The 18955-nt window shown below is 32.4% G+C and overlaps 2 protein-coding genes across 2 annotated transcripts in view; both read left to right on the top strand.

The window, feature by feature from the left end:
• The first annotated feature begins 560 nt into the window (after window positions 1–560).
• On the top strand, window positions 561–7965 carry LOC108762722 (ubiquitin-protein ligase E3C). The gene is made up of 6 exons (XM_018509853.1): window positions 561–941; window positions 1873–2325; window positions 2564–3114; window positions 3957–4762; window positions 5605–6873; window positions 7050–7965. The coding sequence occupies exons 2-6, from the start codon at window positions 1910–1912 to the stop codon at window positions 7215–7217; spliced, it is 3210 nt and encodes a 1069-aa protein (XP_018365355.1). The 5' UTR covers window positions 561–941; window positions 1873–1909; the 3' UTR covers window positions 7218–7965.
• Window positions 7966–12732: 4767 nt separating this feature from the next.
• Window positions 12733–18955, top strand: part of LOC108762710 (allatostatin C) — a 20415-nt gene continuing 14192 nt past the window's right edge. The window contains exon 1 of the mRNA XM_018509833.1: window positions 12733–12848. The gene's annotated coding sequence lies outside the window, so the exon portion shown is untranslated. The remainder of the gene's footprint in view (window positions 12849–18955) is intronic.

Here is an 18955-nt window from a genome sequence, read left to right as displayed (position 1 = left end):
ATATATATATATATATAACACTGAAATCTCAATTTTAAAGAAAAATCTAGTATTATTGAGTTATAAATACGTAAATACATCTACTAAACTAATAAATCATAAAATTAGTACAATATATTATCAGTTTTTAACTCTTAATCACTTCAATATTCACAAGGACGCGAACTCCCGTAAGGATGTTTTTAATAGTATCTCGTCGGTGATTATATACATTATACAATATATATATATACATTATATTATATTACATATTATATTATATTATATTATATTATATATATTATATTATATACATTATATATACAATATACATTTATATACATTCTTATTTGACACGTACTCATTTAAGAAATGGAATGGGTATGTCCTTCTCTCTCGTTACAATTTTATCGACAGTTTCGTAAAATAAATGTGAAACTTAGTTTCCAGATCACTAAAATGGACATTGGTGCGCTGGTGTACAGAGAACAGAAGATTGAAGTGGTTGGACTTCGGACTTCGGAGTCGAGCAGACAGCATTGACAAATGTGGATCTCGTCGAAGGGTCGAAACATGGCGATCTTCGATGACTAGACGTGTACGGAGTAGGTGCCACAATACACACATCCCTAACTTCCCGTCGCGAGTCATTGTCTCTGCTCGGCGATGGACTGTGAAGGATCGACAGAGTGTCATACAATATCGCGGATCCGTCGTCGCGGCATTCGTTAGGTCGAGAACGTTGCGTTAAGAATCTTCGATTGTGTTTAACCTTCGAATACCAACCGAAGTTTGAAAATTGACGAGACTTTCGTACGTGCTCTGAGAGGACTTTACGCTGAAGAGGGGGAACATGAGAATCTTAATTACAGAAAATATCCCGTCAATTTCTTTCAAGAGAATGAATATGGTTCAGTTGTCTCTGTAATTGTTACGAGTATTACCTTTAATTTGCGCTGAAGGTAAGTTTTGAGTCCAAGCATGATTAAGCAGGATGCATAAATTTTATTGTGGACTTTTAAATTGTAGTATATTTAACAGAATAATAATTATATATAACGTTAGATACATATTTTGTATTATTAATATAATAAGCAAAACATTTGATCAAGTTAAAATGTCGAAAACAGTTCACTTGTATATATTAAAACTTAAACAATAAGATTTCTCATCAAATTAAAATATTTTCGGCTGTAAGGAATTAAATGGAATACAATAAAAGATAATACAAGATAACACTGGATAGATGAGTGTGTATATAAAATTAATTTATCTACACACATATATATAAATAACAAAAATGTAAATATTTTGACTCTAAATTTTGTGTGTGTGTGTGTGTGTGTGTGTGTGTGTGTGTGTGTGTGTAAAGTCTTTTGAAAATAGTAATTACATATATCAAGTTAAATACAAAATTAAACTAGTAAAAAAAAATAGTAAATTGTTATCAAATGGAATGAGATGCATAAGTGGTAATTATTTATCGTAAAAACTAGGTATCTAGAAATAAAGTGATAGGTTGTCATTATATAAAATCATAGAGACACTTGAATTATCAAAGTCAACTGTGTATAGTCAAATGACAAAATAAAGTTGACTTGTACTAACATTTTTATTGTATTAAAAGATATTTAATGGAGCAATAATTCTTTTACACAGAAAGGGACAAAATTATCATTTAGGAAAAAAATACATAATTTATTCGATAAATCAATATGACATATAATACAAGCACAATCTATACATTTTTACAAAATTATAATTTTTGTTTTAGATATGTAAATGATTATTTAATATGAGAGAAAATTATACATTGCTATTGCATTTCATATTTTATTTGTTTTATATAATTATTATTATGTATATTAATGCTATATTTAATAAATATTTCAGAGATAAACTCAAGGTGTCAAACAACTGATCATGAATCATGTATAGCTTTGAGGGAGATTATAGGCGCAAGCCACAGCAGAATTTATCAGGTGCTAGCAAACGAGATGAGAGGGCCGTTCTCCTGCAGCATGCACAGTTAGAGAGGCTAAAGAGGGAGCAGCAGCGCAAGAAGCTTGATGCGGCGCTGAAAATACAGGCGCGCATACGCAGCTTCGTCACCAGGAAGTTGGTGTGCGCGCAGAAGAGGAAGGAGTTTGATGAAGCGCAACAGGCAGCCGGACGCAGAAACCTGAGCCTAGAAGAACTAGTGCCATACCTGCGAAAGTTGTTATTCTTTTATAATCATGCCTTGGACGCTAACAGACTGATATGGATTCTTCAACACTTTTTGAAGCACCAGAGAGAAATTAAATTGAAGTCAATAAGTTCATCGCAATGGCTGTGGAGACTGCGGTAAACTATTAATATAAATATTATAATAATATAGAAAAGAAGGTAGTTTTATGGCCAGTGTAGATATAATGGCTCCTCTTAATATCTGCTATTAGATGGGATAAAATTCTAGTAATTATTTATGGGATTATTTGTAATTTTTAACGACACTGTTAAGAGTTACAAAATAGGGGCCTTCTATGAAATGTTCATCATATATATATGACATTTATTTTAAATAATACATTGTTCGGTACAGATGGATTCTTCGCATGTGTATGCGATACAACACGGAAACGTTGCCAGATGGAGCATACTCCCTGGCGATACCGTTACGAGTTCTGGAGGTATTCACAACGCGAGAAGACATGGAAAAGGTGCTACCGTTATCGGCATCTAAACACACTTATCGGCATCTAGAAAGTATATTTGTCTACCTGATCCAACATAATTACTTCGAGCAGTTGAGGAAGCTACTGGATGAGAAGGTACCACCGATGGTGGAGGTGACGTCGGTCGCGCCTACGCCGATCTCCAAGTGTTTACTGGACATGATCAAACGACCTGTCGACTTGATTTCTTACGTAAATCATAGGGAGAACTTCTCCACGCTCGTGCTGCGGGAACTGTGCGGAAGTGTATTCTCGCCCAGACTGTCCGATCCTATTCGCATGTTTGTTGTGCCTGCATTAGCAGAATTCAAAGACTTTCCATATATCCAGTTAATTATCTGTATCAATCGACTCCAACTGATACCTACGATAAACCTGCTTTATTGTGTACTGTCATTGGATTCGTCTAATCAGTTTTGTAAGTATAAACAAAAAGCTCTATTAACATTATTAGCTTTAATTCTACAACAGACAAACAAAATATTATTCAGTCTTCTCGATAATGTTGAATTATTTATGTATTTTTTAATGTTCTTATTCATATTAATTACGTTTATGTTCATATTTTTTATGAGTAATATTTTTCATATTCCACATAGAGAAAAAGATTTCTTTGAATTTAATACATTTTATTGTATCTAAATAAATTTGTGATTTGGAATAATCCAAACAAACCAATGTTTAAATCAATAAGTGCGATTGTTTGAATTTGAAATAATGTATATTTTTGTCTTAAATACATTATTTGTTTGAACAGATATCTATCTTCAGTATTTGTGTGATCAGCTGTACGGCACAAACATAATTGATATAGCACATAGCACTACTCATTTAATTCTGTTGTTAGAAGAAAGTAATTATTTGCATGGAACAACCTCTATCAATATCTATATTTTGCCATTTTCAAATAAATAATTTGTTTCATTGTAACCAAATAGTATATTATTTAATTGAGAGATATTACTTCAAATAATAATGTTATTTCTGTCAAGCAATAGAAGTTTCTTGAACGAAACAACAAAATTTTTATTCAAACATATAATATTTCGTACAAGCATATGTGTGTGTGTGTTGTTCCAATGAAACAAATTTTAGTCAAATAAATAGGAACGCTAAATCCAAAGAAACCTTTTTCTCTGTGTATAATGCTGACAAAATATTTGCAATTTAATTTTATTACATTTTTACTGAATTTATAAATTAATTTTGATAAATTAACGTTGCAATTAATAAAAATGTCATACTTGACTTTTTTCGTAGCATGGTGCAAATCTGAGGATGTGCTGACGAATTACTTGCAAGTGCTTGCGTCTCTGAGTTCAACTATCGTGCCGTTGATGGCCGAGCAAAGCATTTCGGAGCGACAGATCGATAATGATTCAGACAACGAATCGAATGGTAACGTGACCGATCAGGAACAGGCTGATATCCTGCGGCAGTGCATTGAGATGTTAAACGAGCAGCAACGCGTAAACGGTATTCTATCGGCGATTGAACAGAGCCAATCGGATCCCCCGGTGCTGCTACAACCACTGTGTCGGTTATGCCATCATCTACTTATCACGAATAAGCTGGCCGTTCAAAAATATAAACTGCTCTATATGCTTGCATTCAAGCCGGTGTTTCTTAAACATCTGTGGACCAGCTTAGCGTCGATTCGCCAGACGTCGTTATTTGGTGGTGGTGCCGCCACATCTCTTCTGCAGATTATATCGCGTGGAATCGCTCTTTCAACCGAGGACACCGACAGAATAGTCCCATTACTAGCGGTGTTCTGCTCGTTGTTTAGCCTGCTAATCGCGACATTGCACGACACGGAGTTCTTTCTCGAGCCAACTTCCATAGAACATGTGTCCAAAAACCGGCAGCAGCACACAATGCCTTTTACCATCGCGGAGCTAGCAGTGCTGTCTGGTCATCTAAAGGGTGTCTGCTTAGGTCTAGTGGAACTAGCGTTTCCTGATACTCGACCCACAGTGCGCGATGACTACAAAAACGCTGTACTGGGTCCTACGTCCGCTGTTCAGTGCCGACACGATACACAGATCTGGACGCACTTGTTCAAGGTTTCACTAAGATTCTGATATTTTCTTGAAATCTTTAAAATCTAATGATAATTATTGTTTAGCTTCCATGCATCATATGCATTCTTTTTCAAGACTGGCTCAGTCTTGAAATTTCACTCTTTAAAGTGAGATTTCATTCTAAAGAATTTAGAGAGTAGATTAACTTTAATTTTAGTTTAATTTATTCTTTATTCTTTTCTAAGTCTTAGAATTCGAAAAAGATAAAAAGTTAATTAAATTAGATTAAAATTAATCTACATTAGAAAAAGGCATGAGTGATACAATATCGCTCTTGTTACATAAATATTATATGCAAGGACCATTTGATATATAACGGACAGAATTTTTAAAAGCTTGTTTTAAATTGTCCTAGCTTTTATCATGACAGATTAGATTTCTAATAACCATGAAGATATAGCTTAGCATTCATGACCTCGCTCACTTGTATTGTAAAATTTACATATTAATGACTAGACATTGGATTCTTATGCAATTTCATATTTATTTAGAAAGCACATTGGAAAGTAACATCAAAATAGAAATTTGTCTTGTTAAAAAAGTATTCTAAAAATGCATATTTATTTGTGCATATTTGCATATTTTGTGCATGTCTGCAAAAATATCTGCATGAAAATCCGATGTCTAATTCTAAGTAAGATTAACGATTCTCTGATTAATTTAGAATTAATCTTTATCTCAAAGAAAATGTTCAAGTTTCTGTAAGTTTTATTAATTGCGATTAAGAGTTACACTATTGTGATAAATAATGTTATACATAGTCATAAAAATCAATTTATTATAAATTTGCTTTTATACTTACGTATATTATAATTTTATCAAAGGTCACGGTGGGTCTTCTACGGCAACTACACACGCGTGATCTCAGGCGGCAGTTCTGTCCTGAAGGCCATTGGATCGCATCCAACGTCGTCATTCCCATTGACAAACCGCAGGACTTTGCATTCCGTAGACGCCGGCTACGTGGATACGTGCCCTTTCAGAATCTGAGGGCCTTCACGAGGGAGGAGTTTGAGGAGGGGCCACCGTTATCGGCGACGGAAGTGCGGACATTAACGCTCTTGCGCGAGATACCATTTGTTGTACCGTTCAATAATCGTGTAGTGGTATTCCAATCGTTAATCTACAAAGACAAAGCGGAACAACAGGGCGAACTCGCGCACTTCATGCAGGGTCCGTCGATACAGATCTCCGTGAGACGAAACTACCTCTACGAAGACGCTTTCGAAAAGTTGTCACCGGAAAACGAACCAGAGCTGCGATTGAAGATGCGAGTTCAGCTGGTTAATACCGCGGGATTGGAGGAAGCCGGTGTCGACGGTGGCGGTCTATTCAGAGAGTTTTTATCCGAGTTATTGAAGACCAGTTTCGATCCTAACCGCGGCTTCTTCAAACTCACCAAGGACAACATGCTGTACCCGAATCCTACGGTGCAGTTGCTAGTTGACGATTTCCCGAAACATTATTACTTTATTGGCAGGATCTTGGGGAAGGCACTATACGAGAATCTGCTAGTAGAATTGCCGTTCGCTGAGTTCTTCTTGTCGAAGATCGTCGGACGTCAGTCGGACGTGGACGTGCATCACCTGGCCTCCCTCGATCCCATCATGTATCGCAGCCTTCTCTATCTGAAGAGTTACAAAGGCGACGTGGCAGATCTCGGATTGGACTTTACCGTGCTCAGCGACGAACTTGGCGAGAGACGGATCGACGAATTGAAGCCGAGCGGCGCCAACATCCCCGTGACAAGTCACAATCGCATTGAGTACATTCATCTGATGGCCGATTATAAACTGAACAAGCAGATACGTGGGCAGTGTTTCGCGTTCAAGCAAGGAATCGGCAGTGTGGTACCGCTTGACTGGTTGCAAATGTTCAACAACAAGGAGCTGCAAGTACTCATCTCGGGCGCGCAAATTCCCGTGGATGTGAACGACTTGATGTTACACACGAATTATACCGGCGGATATGCGCTCGACCATCCGACTATCACTGCCTTCTGGAAGGTCGTCAACGAGTTCAACGATCAGCAGAAGGGCCAACTACTAAAGTTCGTTACCAGTTGTAGTCGCCCTCCTCTCCTGGGATTCAAGGTGCGTTGTAAATATATGTGCGATTCTACAACTCAGTATCTCAGAAAACTAGATTACAAAACTGAATCTCAACCTAGAATCTGATTAACAACAATCAGTATTCTAATCATTATATTACATTTGTGATATTTGTTTCTCCATTGTTTGTTCGACCCTTGATGCATTTTTGTTCACAGGAACTCGATCCACCATTCTGCATCCAGCATGCCGGCACCGTGGATCGTTTGCCAACTTCGAGTACCTGTATGAACTTGCTGAAACTTCCCGAGTTTCCGGATGAGAAAATCCTACGCGAGAAACTCCTGTACGCGATACAGGCCGGCGCGGGCTTTGAGCTTAGTTAGAGATTTTTTTATTTCACTTCTATTGACTCCCATTTGATCCAAATGTGTAAATACAATGTGTAAAACTTTGTGAGTATATAAGATGTAATGAGGAGAAAATGCCATGAAGAATTCATGCTGTATTTTATGTGGATTAGCATTAGGACTTCCTACAAGAATTCTCATGGGGGAACGTGGCGAAGATATTAATATTATATAACAGGAGGGGCCAACTATATATACACCAGACATGCCAATTTGAACTCCGGAGCCAAGACAAGAATCATCGACGCAAAAATATTCAATATAACATTTCAGAGACTGAAATCTTAAAATGTTGATAAGCGTCACTCAGACGCGAATCAACACCAGTCAATACTTTACAGCCGTGAAATCTTATACTGAATTTTTTGCGTCGATAACTTTGCGTTTTGGCTCCGGAGCTCAAATTGGACAGGCCTGATATACACTAAGCAAAAGTACCTACCAACGGAGATTATCATCGATGTCATTTTGATGCGCCGTTTGTAAAGAAAACACGAAACGTTTGTAGTATGCATGAGTGTGTATAACATATGTCGGAGAATGTACGGATATTTTTTCGGTTTCAATTTTTCAAGCCCTTGGCCTACAATTGTATAAATTATGTATATTTTTATTGTTTTATATTCGCCATGTGATGTGATTTTGTCACAACGACTGCTACTTTACTTCAATATATGTGAGAATAGATGTATGTATTTATGAGGTATATTGTTAAGTTGTGTAAATAAAATACCTGAAAGCGTTGAAAATGTTTGTCGATATTATTTTAAAAAAACATTTATAAACTTATATTAATTGATTATTTTATTTGCAATTAAATAATTATTCCATATTAATACATTTTGTATTGATTTGTATTGATAGTAATACATAATTTGTATATATACTTGTGCTAATCTTTAATTATTATATATTAAATAATAGGGAGTGTATATAAAAATAAATACGTACTTGAATATTTAAATAAAATAATTTAAATAATGTTCATAAATTTATATTATTAATAATAGAGATTGAAATATTATTTTCTCCGTATAGAAGAAATTAAGAGAGAGAGAGAGAGAGAGAGAGAGAGAGAGGAGAGAGAGAGAGAGAAACAGCTAACGAGCTAAACAAACAAATTTTAATATATAAATATAATAGCCTTGACATAAAAATAAAACAACATGAGAATATATGTGTACCTAAAATTAACGTTTCGACCACCTTCGGGTCATTTTCAAAATTCTAAATCAAAATGTATGTAAATAGCAGGTGACAAAAATAAATTAACATAAGTAAGTAATCAAATACGAATAATTAAAAGTAGACCTTCACTGTTTAGGTCGTGATATCAGTTGTGTGTAGTCGACATAAGGGGTAGATCCCGGATTCATGCCAAAAAATTTCGCTGAGTATCCAACGACAAATATATACAGTTGTCAATCGTTAAAGCCCGGATGTACCTCATGATTCAATAACAATGGATGTTGACCAAATATAAAAAAAACCGTTGATAACGCCAATAAGCAAGTAACGTTCGTACGTCCTTCTCACAAAAGAAAAATCCAGATTCTACAGTATAAAATGAAAATTATAATAATAAAAGTATATAGCATTTCGTTGCTAACACAAAGTATGTGAAGTATATAATCCATGTAAAGTATCATATTCAAAAATAGAAAAATATTACAAAAACGGTGTAACAGTACAGATCAATGCAGCGCAATGTATAACAAATTAAAAATCTTTAAATGAGTCGGAACGTAAAAAAATAATGCAAAAGTCATATGCGGCTAGAAAAAATAATGCAATAGAAATATATCTTAAAATTGCAATACGCAGTCAAATATATTAAAATTGTAGTGTCAAAAACTAAAATTTCCTAAGTGTGTCAGAACAACTTAAAATTAAACTTAAACTTAAGTTAAAATAAATAATATAAAAGAAGTATATCTTAAAAAAGCAATACTCAGTCAACTATAATAAAATATTAACTGCATATATTTGGATACTCAGCGAAATTTGTTTTTTTGGCATGAATCCGGGATCTACGCTTATGTCGACTACACACAACTGATATCACGGCCTAAACAGCGAAGATTTACTTTCAATTATTTTTCGGCTTCGTATTTATATGATTACTTACTTATGTTAATTTATTTTTGTCACCCGCTATTCACATTTTGATTTAGAACTTTGAAAATGACCCGAAGGTGGTCGAAACGTTAGTTTTAGGTACACATATATTCTCGTGTTGTTTTATTTTTATTTTTATGTTTAATGTCAAGGCTCTATTATATTTATATATTAAAATTTGTTTGTTTGGCTCGTAGCTGTTCTTCTTTTAATTTCTTCTTTTTGAACTCTTTTGAGTTATTCTCTATTATATATTTTTTCTCAATATACTAATTATTTCATTTAAATCAATATTTTTATTAATACTCATATCCATGCAAGTTTTTTGGTCTATTTAACATTTTAAAACATTATATTAATATTATTCCATATTTTATATGATCGTTCAAAAAATTACTATAAATTATATTTAAATTACAATAATTACAATCATTCTCTTATGGTAACATAATTATAGTCATAAATACCAAAAATTCTCTCAGTGTATCCCTAATCCTATAACAAGTCATTATGGTATCAAAATAATATCAAATGACTACAAAATGATCATTAAAAGTCATTTTTCAATCATATCCGATTCATTTTAATGTTATTTTGACGTTGTCGTGATTTGTTGTTCTGCTTGGGTCGTATCATCGTTTGCCGCGACATCTCATCTGCGAAACTGCGAAAAAAGAACATTGTGCAGCTTGCATGCTGCTTCAAGCAATTGGAGAACCGTTCTTCGAACGCTTCTAGAAATATAGCCAAGTAAAAATAAAATAATGTCCGATACAGATTAACTTTAATTTAACTTACTTGTATCTCTTTAACTTACTTTCTATCTTTCTTCTATTTTTAAAAGTTCGAAAAAGGAACAGAAAGATAAGTTAAACCAAGATTAAAAGTTAAAGTAAAAAGATTAAAGTTAATCTACATTGATAAAAATGGAAATAAGCAGATACAACATAAAAGAGTTAAATAAAAAACTGGAGAGAAAATGTTAAGATTATATAAGAAAATTCGAGATCTAATTGTGAGATGTTTTTTTCTATCGTTCTTTCACGCGTGCATCTAAGAGTGCGTTCCACTTCTCGTTTTCATATCATTTCATATAACGCTCATATCATTTCATTCGTGATGTAAAAAGACCAAGTAAACCTTCAAAAAAATATCAAAGAAATTTCAAAAATTGTGCACAATTGTGTAGAAAGACTCTAATTTGATTAGAGACTCTCATGTAGTTCAAAGTAATGACATTTGCAACGTGACTAATCAGAATTGACTTCAAATTCTATAAGCCAATATATAAAGCCGCTATTAAAATTGCCACTAATCAGAAACTTGCCCGAAATTATATTTAGCTATCATTATGCGTCATGTCATATTTTTATATTTTCATGATTTCATCTTTGTTGTTTATCAAATGTTAAACAAGAGTTAATCCTCGCGAGGGTTGCAAAAGATAAATGGAATGCACCTTAAATAATCGATCCTTTAACAGCCTCGGAAAAAAAATATAATTATTATTATAATATATTTTGATATTAATAATCTAACATTATGTTTTTCAATATTAATATTCGAGACCTTCTAAAATTGAAAATTGTATCGCGCTTCAATTTTTGATATCACAATATTGCGATTTTTAATACGTAATGATTTTTCGAAATTAGTTACACGTTAAATTAGAACACAATTAATATGCGTGTCGCAAGAAATAACGTTATATTATAAATATATGTATATATAATTATATATAATAATAAATTTCCGAGTGTGGTCTATCGAAATGCGATCGATGCAACAGACGTTTGTGTTGGACTTTTTTGTTCTCCCAAAGTAAAAATTTGATAAAAATTCACGTCCAATGTGTTATATATGTCGTATCATATATAATAATATATTGATTACGCAAGTGAGTGAATTAAATAGAATTTTAGGTAAAGAGCAGAGGAAAAAATAAAGTATCACAGCATTTATTTTTCAGACTTTTGAAAAAGTTGAGCGCGGAGAGTTCCACACGCATAGAAGGAAAAGTTTTAAGCGGAAATCGTTCATTGTGGAACAATGATGTTAAAAATTGGAATCACTCTTTTTTTCTCGCTCGCTTGAGAACTCGTCATAGCATAAATCGAAAAAGCTGCAATCAAAAGGGCACTCGATGCTCCCGGGACACCTCGTTCGAAGGACATGGTGTCATACGAGTAATCAAGTTTTTTCAAACAAAAAGAGAAAGAGGAATAGAGAGACGAAGAAAGAAAGAGAGGGAGAAAGAGAGAAAGGAAGAGAAGCAGCAAAAGGGAAACGATATAATATTAGGTGTTAAACTTAATTCCTGCCATTTTTCGTCTCCAAAATTAATTTGTTTCGAAGGAAAATACCTTAATCAAAGTATTATTAATAAAGTATTATTAATTAGTAATAAAGTAGAAAATGAAGGAAATTATTTTGCTTAAGATATTCATCCATCTTCCCTTCGAAACAAATCAATTTTGGAGACGAAAAACGGCAGGAATTAAGTTTAACACCTAATAATTCGCGATGATTCCCAAGAGAATAACACGCGCGGAATAACACGTTTTCATGTCGTGAAATTCATCAATTTAGGGATGGGCGATGTCTGAATCGAACTTTTGCAAAAATACTAATTAGAAATCGCATCTTTTATTGAAAGAGAAATGATCTTTTACAAAAAGATTGTGTCTTTTTCAATAAAAGAAACATTGGTATTTTGTTCTTTCTTCGACAAAAGAGAGAAAAACCTCCCCTTTTGAAATAACAGATGTAAACGGCTTCTTCTTCTTCGTTTTCCCTAATAGATTTCCGATCCACAAAGACAAAGATAGTACCATGAATTTTCAAAGATCAGAAGATCCAGTGCAAGCTTCTGCGAGGAAATTAGAGGTCTCATTTCTCTTGATAATTTTTGATATTATTATAATAAAGTCTTACGATCAAAACAGTAGCTTAGCATTAGAAAATCCGAGGTGTTCAGCACAATCCAATTGAACATCCTGAGAAATAAATGTCCTCAGACGAAAGACTGACTTCAAAACTAATACAGTTCAAATAATCAAATTATTTTCTTTAGCAAAATTAATCAGACATTTCACCACTTTGAAGTTACTCCCAGCAGCTAAACTAGTTAATAGCAGAAAAAGGGGAAAAGCAATTTAAATTAATCAAAGAAATAATCAGTTTAGACTGACGAACCAAAACAGAGAGATCAGCGAGATATCGAGACGGTATTACCGGGGTAACGAGAGCGAGGTGGTGAGAGGGTGCGTGGGAAGGGTGGGTTTTCGTTACCACCGCCACCACCGTCCACCAACGGCACCAGCACGGTATAAAGTGGTCGCGTGCTCCAAGCGCGGTCACTCTGTCGCGGAGACATCGAAGAGACGTTATCTGAAGAGATAAAAAGAGAAGGAAAGAGATCTTTACTCAAAGTGCCATTCTTCTGGAACGAGGGTCGGAAACCAAGTGATACATCGGCCCCTGCACAAGGTATAAACTTCCGTTTCTCCGAATTTCTGTGCGATTTTCTGACCCTTTCTATCCCGCTAAAGGTCTCTTCGCGGAAGAAGATAATTGCATCGATTATATGGACATAAATCTCTATATATTGACGTAAATTAAATTTAAAAAATATAAGAAAAATGAAAAAGTTATGAAAAAAAAGTTTATAAAAGTAAATTTACAAAAAAATATCATTCTATTGATATTGCTAAGAAAAGATTACTTAATTGATTTTCTTCTTCTTAAGTGTAATAATTTAACAAAGAATTTTTTTTTTTAATAATCCTTATAATAATCAAAATATATTTATTTTATAAATTTTAGAAAAACTCATCATCATCTACTCAAAATAAGAATTTATTTATTTTTTTTAATTGATCAAAGAAGCGACTTTTTATATAATAAACAAGTCAAATTTATTTTAATTTAAAAATCTTGATTAAAGGATTAAACTTATTAGGATTCAAAATAGATTTTAAATAAATTTGATGAACTTATGATTTGTGCGGATTATGAACTTTTGAAATACTTGAAATAAATAATTTTTATGTATAGCCCATACTTTTCTGTGTGTAGAAATCGTAACACAGATGCTCGCGCGTGGTGGTCAGTAGAAAGAGACTTTCGTGATCGGACTTTGCTAGCATTATACATACGTGAAAGAATTATATTGAAAAAGAAGTTTTGCTAAAGTACTTAAAGATTTTCAATCAAATACAGATTTAAAAATAACCTTGTTTTAAACTTCAAAATAATTATATAAGACATTCGAACATGATAAGTGCAAGAAGTTTTGATATTTAAGTTCCACAACTGACGGTTAACTCATAACCGAGGTTCAACTTATTCATTGTCTCTTTCCAATTTTAGAATTGGAAAAAGATGAGAAACAAGTTAAACCTCGGTTAAGAGTTAAGCATGAGTTGTGAAACTGGGCCTTAGTAATCAGTCTGAACGTCCTATCACTGAAAAAAGAATCTGGTAGTATCTACGAAATGTTGAATGAAATAAATAGTACTGAATGAATGAAATTTTAATTAAATGTTCGATTAATTAGAGTCCGAAACTTTTGTCAAAATTGAACCGAAACACTCGGCTACATGTTAATTTCAACCGAAACCGAAACTAAAATTAAAAAATAAGAATCCTATAAAGGCTATATATTAGGTGTTAAACTTAATTCTTGCCATTTTTCGTCTCCAAATTTGATTTGTTTCGAAGGGAAGATGAATGAATACCTTAATCAAAGTAATTTCCTCTATTTTCTACTTTATTACTAATTAATAATACTTTATTTTAATAATACTTTGATTAAAGTATTTCCCTTCGAAACAAATCAATTTTGGAGACGAAAAACGGCAGGAATTAGGTTTGACACCTAATATATAGACATGCCTATATATTATATACTTTTTCTTCATAAATATCATAAAATTTATTGAAACAATAATTAAATTTCGGCCGAAATCAAAAACCGAAATTTCGGTCAATTTTGGTCAAAGAATATAAGTATTTTTTCTTCATAAATATCATAATTTAATTATTGAAACAATAATTACACATTAAAATTAATATTTATTAAGAAGAGCTATATATGGTTTCAGGCGAAACTGATACGTAATGAGTGTTCGTCTTTATTTTCAGTAAAAATTTCGGTCGGACTCTACGATTAATATATCCAGAAATAATTTTACTCTTTCAAATATTTATATTTAGTGATTATTATTAAACATAATAATACATATAACCAATCTTTTGGTAACAATTGCTAAATATTTAGAAAAAATTTAGAAAAATAAGAATTATAAGGAAGTAAGACTCTTAAATTTGCGTATAAAATCTTTGTTATATAATAAATAGATGTAATGCGGGTTTTTGACGATTATTTTTATTTTTAATTTTTGTACGTTATAAATTGTACACTGAGGACCCAATATAAAGGATCGAAACGTACTTTTATACTTAATAATTTTTATTTGGCACATTAAATAATATTATGTAAGCACGAATAACCAGCTTGGCTCACTAATCCTTTATTATTTAGATTGAAAAATAAGAATATTTTTGATTATATATTATAACCAAACAATTAATTGAAATTATTTTATTTAACATTTAGTAGCTATTACCAAATTCTTTTTCAGTGTATTATATAATTAGTTCGTACATAATTATTTTAAAGATCCCATAAAATTATTTTCAGATCTATATCTAACTAAAGTTTTTAATATTTCAGCAAACCGTTTTTTCCGTAATAAAAAATCTGTAAAATTATTTAGACATAAATTAAATCGATTATATAATTATAAATCTTCTACAGGAAAGGGGAGAAACAATTATATAGATATAAACTAGATAAAAAATAAGAGAATGTGTTTGTGGATAGAAAGTATTGTAGATTTAAAAATTGAAACAAAGATTCACACGCGTCAGTAGAAAAGGATATCATTTCATGATCGGATATTGCTGCTATTATATAATAACAAGTGATGAGCGTAGAATCTTTTGAATTGAGATCAAAAGGTTCCTCTTCATGATTCATTTATTCGTTGGCTTCAAAAATCGCGATCAAAAGAATCATCTCCTCGATTATTCATTTATTTATTCTTTGAAAATATAATAAGGTCGCGATATGCACGAGACGATATAACTACATAATAGTTTACTAGTCTATTTTGTAGTCTATTATGAACACAATTCTCGAATTCCCGTGGGATTCTTTAACGTGACATTTCCTACTTCTCGATTCTTAACGGGAAGAAATCTAATTATATATATTACGCAGAAATTAAATTAATTCTATAAACTTCTGGCACAAAAGAGAATAATTATGTAGAAATAAATTACATGCAAATGGGAAAACGTCAATAGAAACAAATTTATAAATCTAAACCTCATCTATAAATGAAGTTAAATTATATCAATCGGAACATAAATGAATAATATAGCGATAGATAAATAGCAGTTAATAATAAATTGTATATTTTTAAATTGAAATCACATGAACGTGTAGCCTCAAAAAGGTGTGTTCCGTTTTATGAATGATGCGTACGATGTATCGTCCTTGTTTAACATTCAATAAATAATAAAGATAAATATAAAAATATAAAAAAAAATATATAAATATAAAATGAAAAATGGAAAATATATAAATATAAAAATATTATGTAAATACAAAGAAATTGAAATTTAATTCAAACAGAGACGAAGCTCCTATGAATAAAATTCAACAATTAAATAAAATAAACAACTAATGAGTATTTGAACAGCTAATGAGTTTATGCAAAGAAATTACGAGAATTCTCGATAATGTAAAAAATATAAAAATGTAAATAAATAATAAACAGTCTTTAAATTTTGTAATAAAAAAATCATCGTTTTGACTTTCATAACGTTAAAATAGACATTTTTACTTTCTCTTGGTGTGTTCCTTGAGCCAATTCGAATATTTTTATGAAAATACACCATGAAAATGATATATCAGCGTAAAACGGAATGTTTTCGATCATCGCTTTTGTGTTCGATCGTCGCTTCTGCGATTAACAAATTCAAAGGGCGTTGAGTTAAAATTAAATAAAACGGGAGTTTATTTGCAAGTGTTAGTTACATTTTTTCACTCATCAGAGGATACGGAAGGCGGTTCACGTCCAAGACTGTAAACTTCCCGAGGCCCGCACGACTTTCTCGACCTCGTTTACAAGTTACAATATAATTTGACCGTTCGTCGTGTTCAGGCGGACAGACGGGGATAAATTGGAGCCTTTTTCGCTATTTTCTTACTTCACGCAATAATACGGTTGCACAGACGCTTCTTATACCATGAGAGGATTTCCTTCGTCGCAAAGTAAAGAGCCGCACACGTACAAATGAAGTACAAATGGTAAAACGTGTACGGCGTATTTTCGCCGTCGATCCTTGAAAAAAATTTACACTGAAGAAAACTCAGTATTAAATAAATATTTACTTACAATAAATAAATTTTTACTCAATAAAAAAATAATAATTAAATGAAATAAATGATTTTTGTATGAAATAAATATATTTACATTTAATAAATATTTACTTAAAATTATTCAAACGAGTATTTATTAAACTTTAGTATCTTTTCAGTGTAAATCGTGCATTTCTGTTCGATTGTGCATCACACAACTTGGTGAAAATTACGAAAATGAGCAAATTGATTAGGTATGTTGATCAATAAAATTATAAATATTCTAGCAAATTCGCTCATTTTTATAATTTTCATCGTCTAAACTCTTTATGTAGTCATTAAAATCGTTCTTGATTTCCGTTATTTTAAGGAGATTTCTGTTAAAACGCTAAACAGGGGATATAATAAAATAGTAAAACGAACAATAGCAAGCAGTAAAATAATAATAAATAGATTATAAATTGAAACGCATGTGTGTCGTGTTAGTGGCGGTAGTGGAAAAGGTCCGTTTATAATCGGACGTCGCTTTCGTAACAACGTCCAGGAACATCAAAACGGAATTGAAACGATTTTTTATCGCCAGTCTTTGTCGCGGTAATTTGTAATAATATCTCAAATGGAAGAAAATAAAATAAGATAAAATAAAATAAATAAATTAGGATTCTTTATAGTAATTCTTTGTAAAAAAATCTACTACGTCTGTCAATTCTACTAAATTTTCGTTTTTAAATAAATAAATTTTTACTGATGTGTGTGTGCGAGTATTTTTTAAAAAAAGATAAAAAAATGAAGAGAGATTTCGGAGAAAAGTCCCAAAATAACTGATAACTCGAATAAATATATTTGCGCTCCGATTATAACTTCAGTTTCGATATGTCTTTAACAATTTCGCTTTAATAATTGGCTATGTTTGTTAAAATAATTTGTTCAAGCATACATGAAAAAAAAAAAATCTTTTCTTTAATCTATTTTATTTTATAACTTCATCAAATAGAAATTTCTCGATGGAAAGTTTTTTTTAATTCTTCCATATAATCGAATCCTTCCGGTTCACCGTGATTTCACCGTTAACGCGCCTAACTTTAAATTTCTCTCTTTATCTCCCTTTTTTTCTCTCTTCTCTCGAAATCTTGAACGCGCGTGTCTTATTTTATCAATTACGTTTTCAGCCTTGCATTTTTGACATCGACGGGATAGTAAACCATGCCCGATAAACGCGTATCAACTCGTTTCATCTCTCGATACTTCGAATTACTTGACCTGATGACCTTTTCTAATTAATGAATTAAATTCGCAATGAGCAAACCGCGTGGTCGCCGCGGCGCTTTGTGATTCCAATACACCACTTCGCGGCGATGACGGCGACGGCCACAACAATTATCTGATACGCACAATGCGGCCAATAATGCGCTTCGTTTGTTCCTCCAATTAGTGGATTGTGAAACGGACCACGGGTGGCGAGTTTCACTCGTGGTGGGCTTCATTTTTCATTTAGTTCTCTCTCGCCCTCTCCCCATCGCCAATGTACTTGCATCCGATGTCTGTATTCCTTTCGCTGACCTTTTATTACACTATTCCTTCATTGGGACGGAAGGAATCTTGGTATTCTTGGTATTCCGGTTACTTTTGCATTGCACATAGGGTTGCCATTTCAAAAAGTTAAAAACTAGAACTAACGGACCGAAAACCCCGGACGCATACATTTGCTTACCTTTTTTGGTGCTCTAGAAATAATTATTTCACATATAAGCCTTTTAAATTTTTAGATAAATAATATTTTCATTAAAGGGATGCTAAACCGATTACCCAATTATTTGCTTACCTTTTTTGGTGCTCTAGAAATAATTATTTCACATATAAGCCTTTTAAATTTTTATATTTCACATATAAGCCTTTTAAATAATATTTTCATTAAAGGGATGCTAAACCGATTACCCAACTCAATCAAGGTCGATAGTACAGACTTTTAATTCCAAATTCAATAATAGTGGTGACATCTTTGATTTAGTTTTTACATTATATTATATAATATATATCATTCTGTCTATATCATTCTGTCTAGTTTTTACATTATATTATATAATATATATCATTCTGTCTGGCCTGAGCACAATAGAGGAACAGGAATTAGATATTAAGATTTCAACCTATCAGAAACTTATTA

The sequence above is a fragment of the Trachymyrmex cornetzi genome, unplaced genomic scaffold (genome assembly GCF_001594075.2).
Source record: "Trachymyrmex cornetzi isolate Tcor2-1 unplaced genomic scaffold, Tcor1.1 scaffold319, whole genome shotgun sequence".
NCBI classification, from domain to species: Eukaryota; Metazoa; Arthropoda; class Insecta; order Hymenoptera; family Formicidae; genus Trachymyrmex; species Trachymyrmex cornetzi.
Note: the sequence above shows the minus strand (reverse complement) of the source record. Positions and strands in the feature narration are given on the sequence as shown.

Coding starts and splice junctions, on each gene's coding strand:
- LOC108762722 (XM_018509853.1), top strand. CDS start 1,910: ATGTATAGCTTTGAGGGAGATTATAGGCGCAAGCCACAGCAGAATTTA. Junction 2,326..2,563: donor CAATGGCTGTGGAGACTGCG/GTAAACTATTAA, acceptor TGTTCGGTACAG/ATGGATTCTTCGCATGTGTA. Junction 3,115..3,956: donor GGATTCGTCTAATCAGTTTT/GTAAGTATAAAC, acceptor CTTTTTTCGTAG/CATGGTGCAAATCTGAGGAT.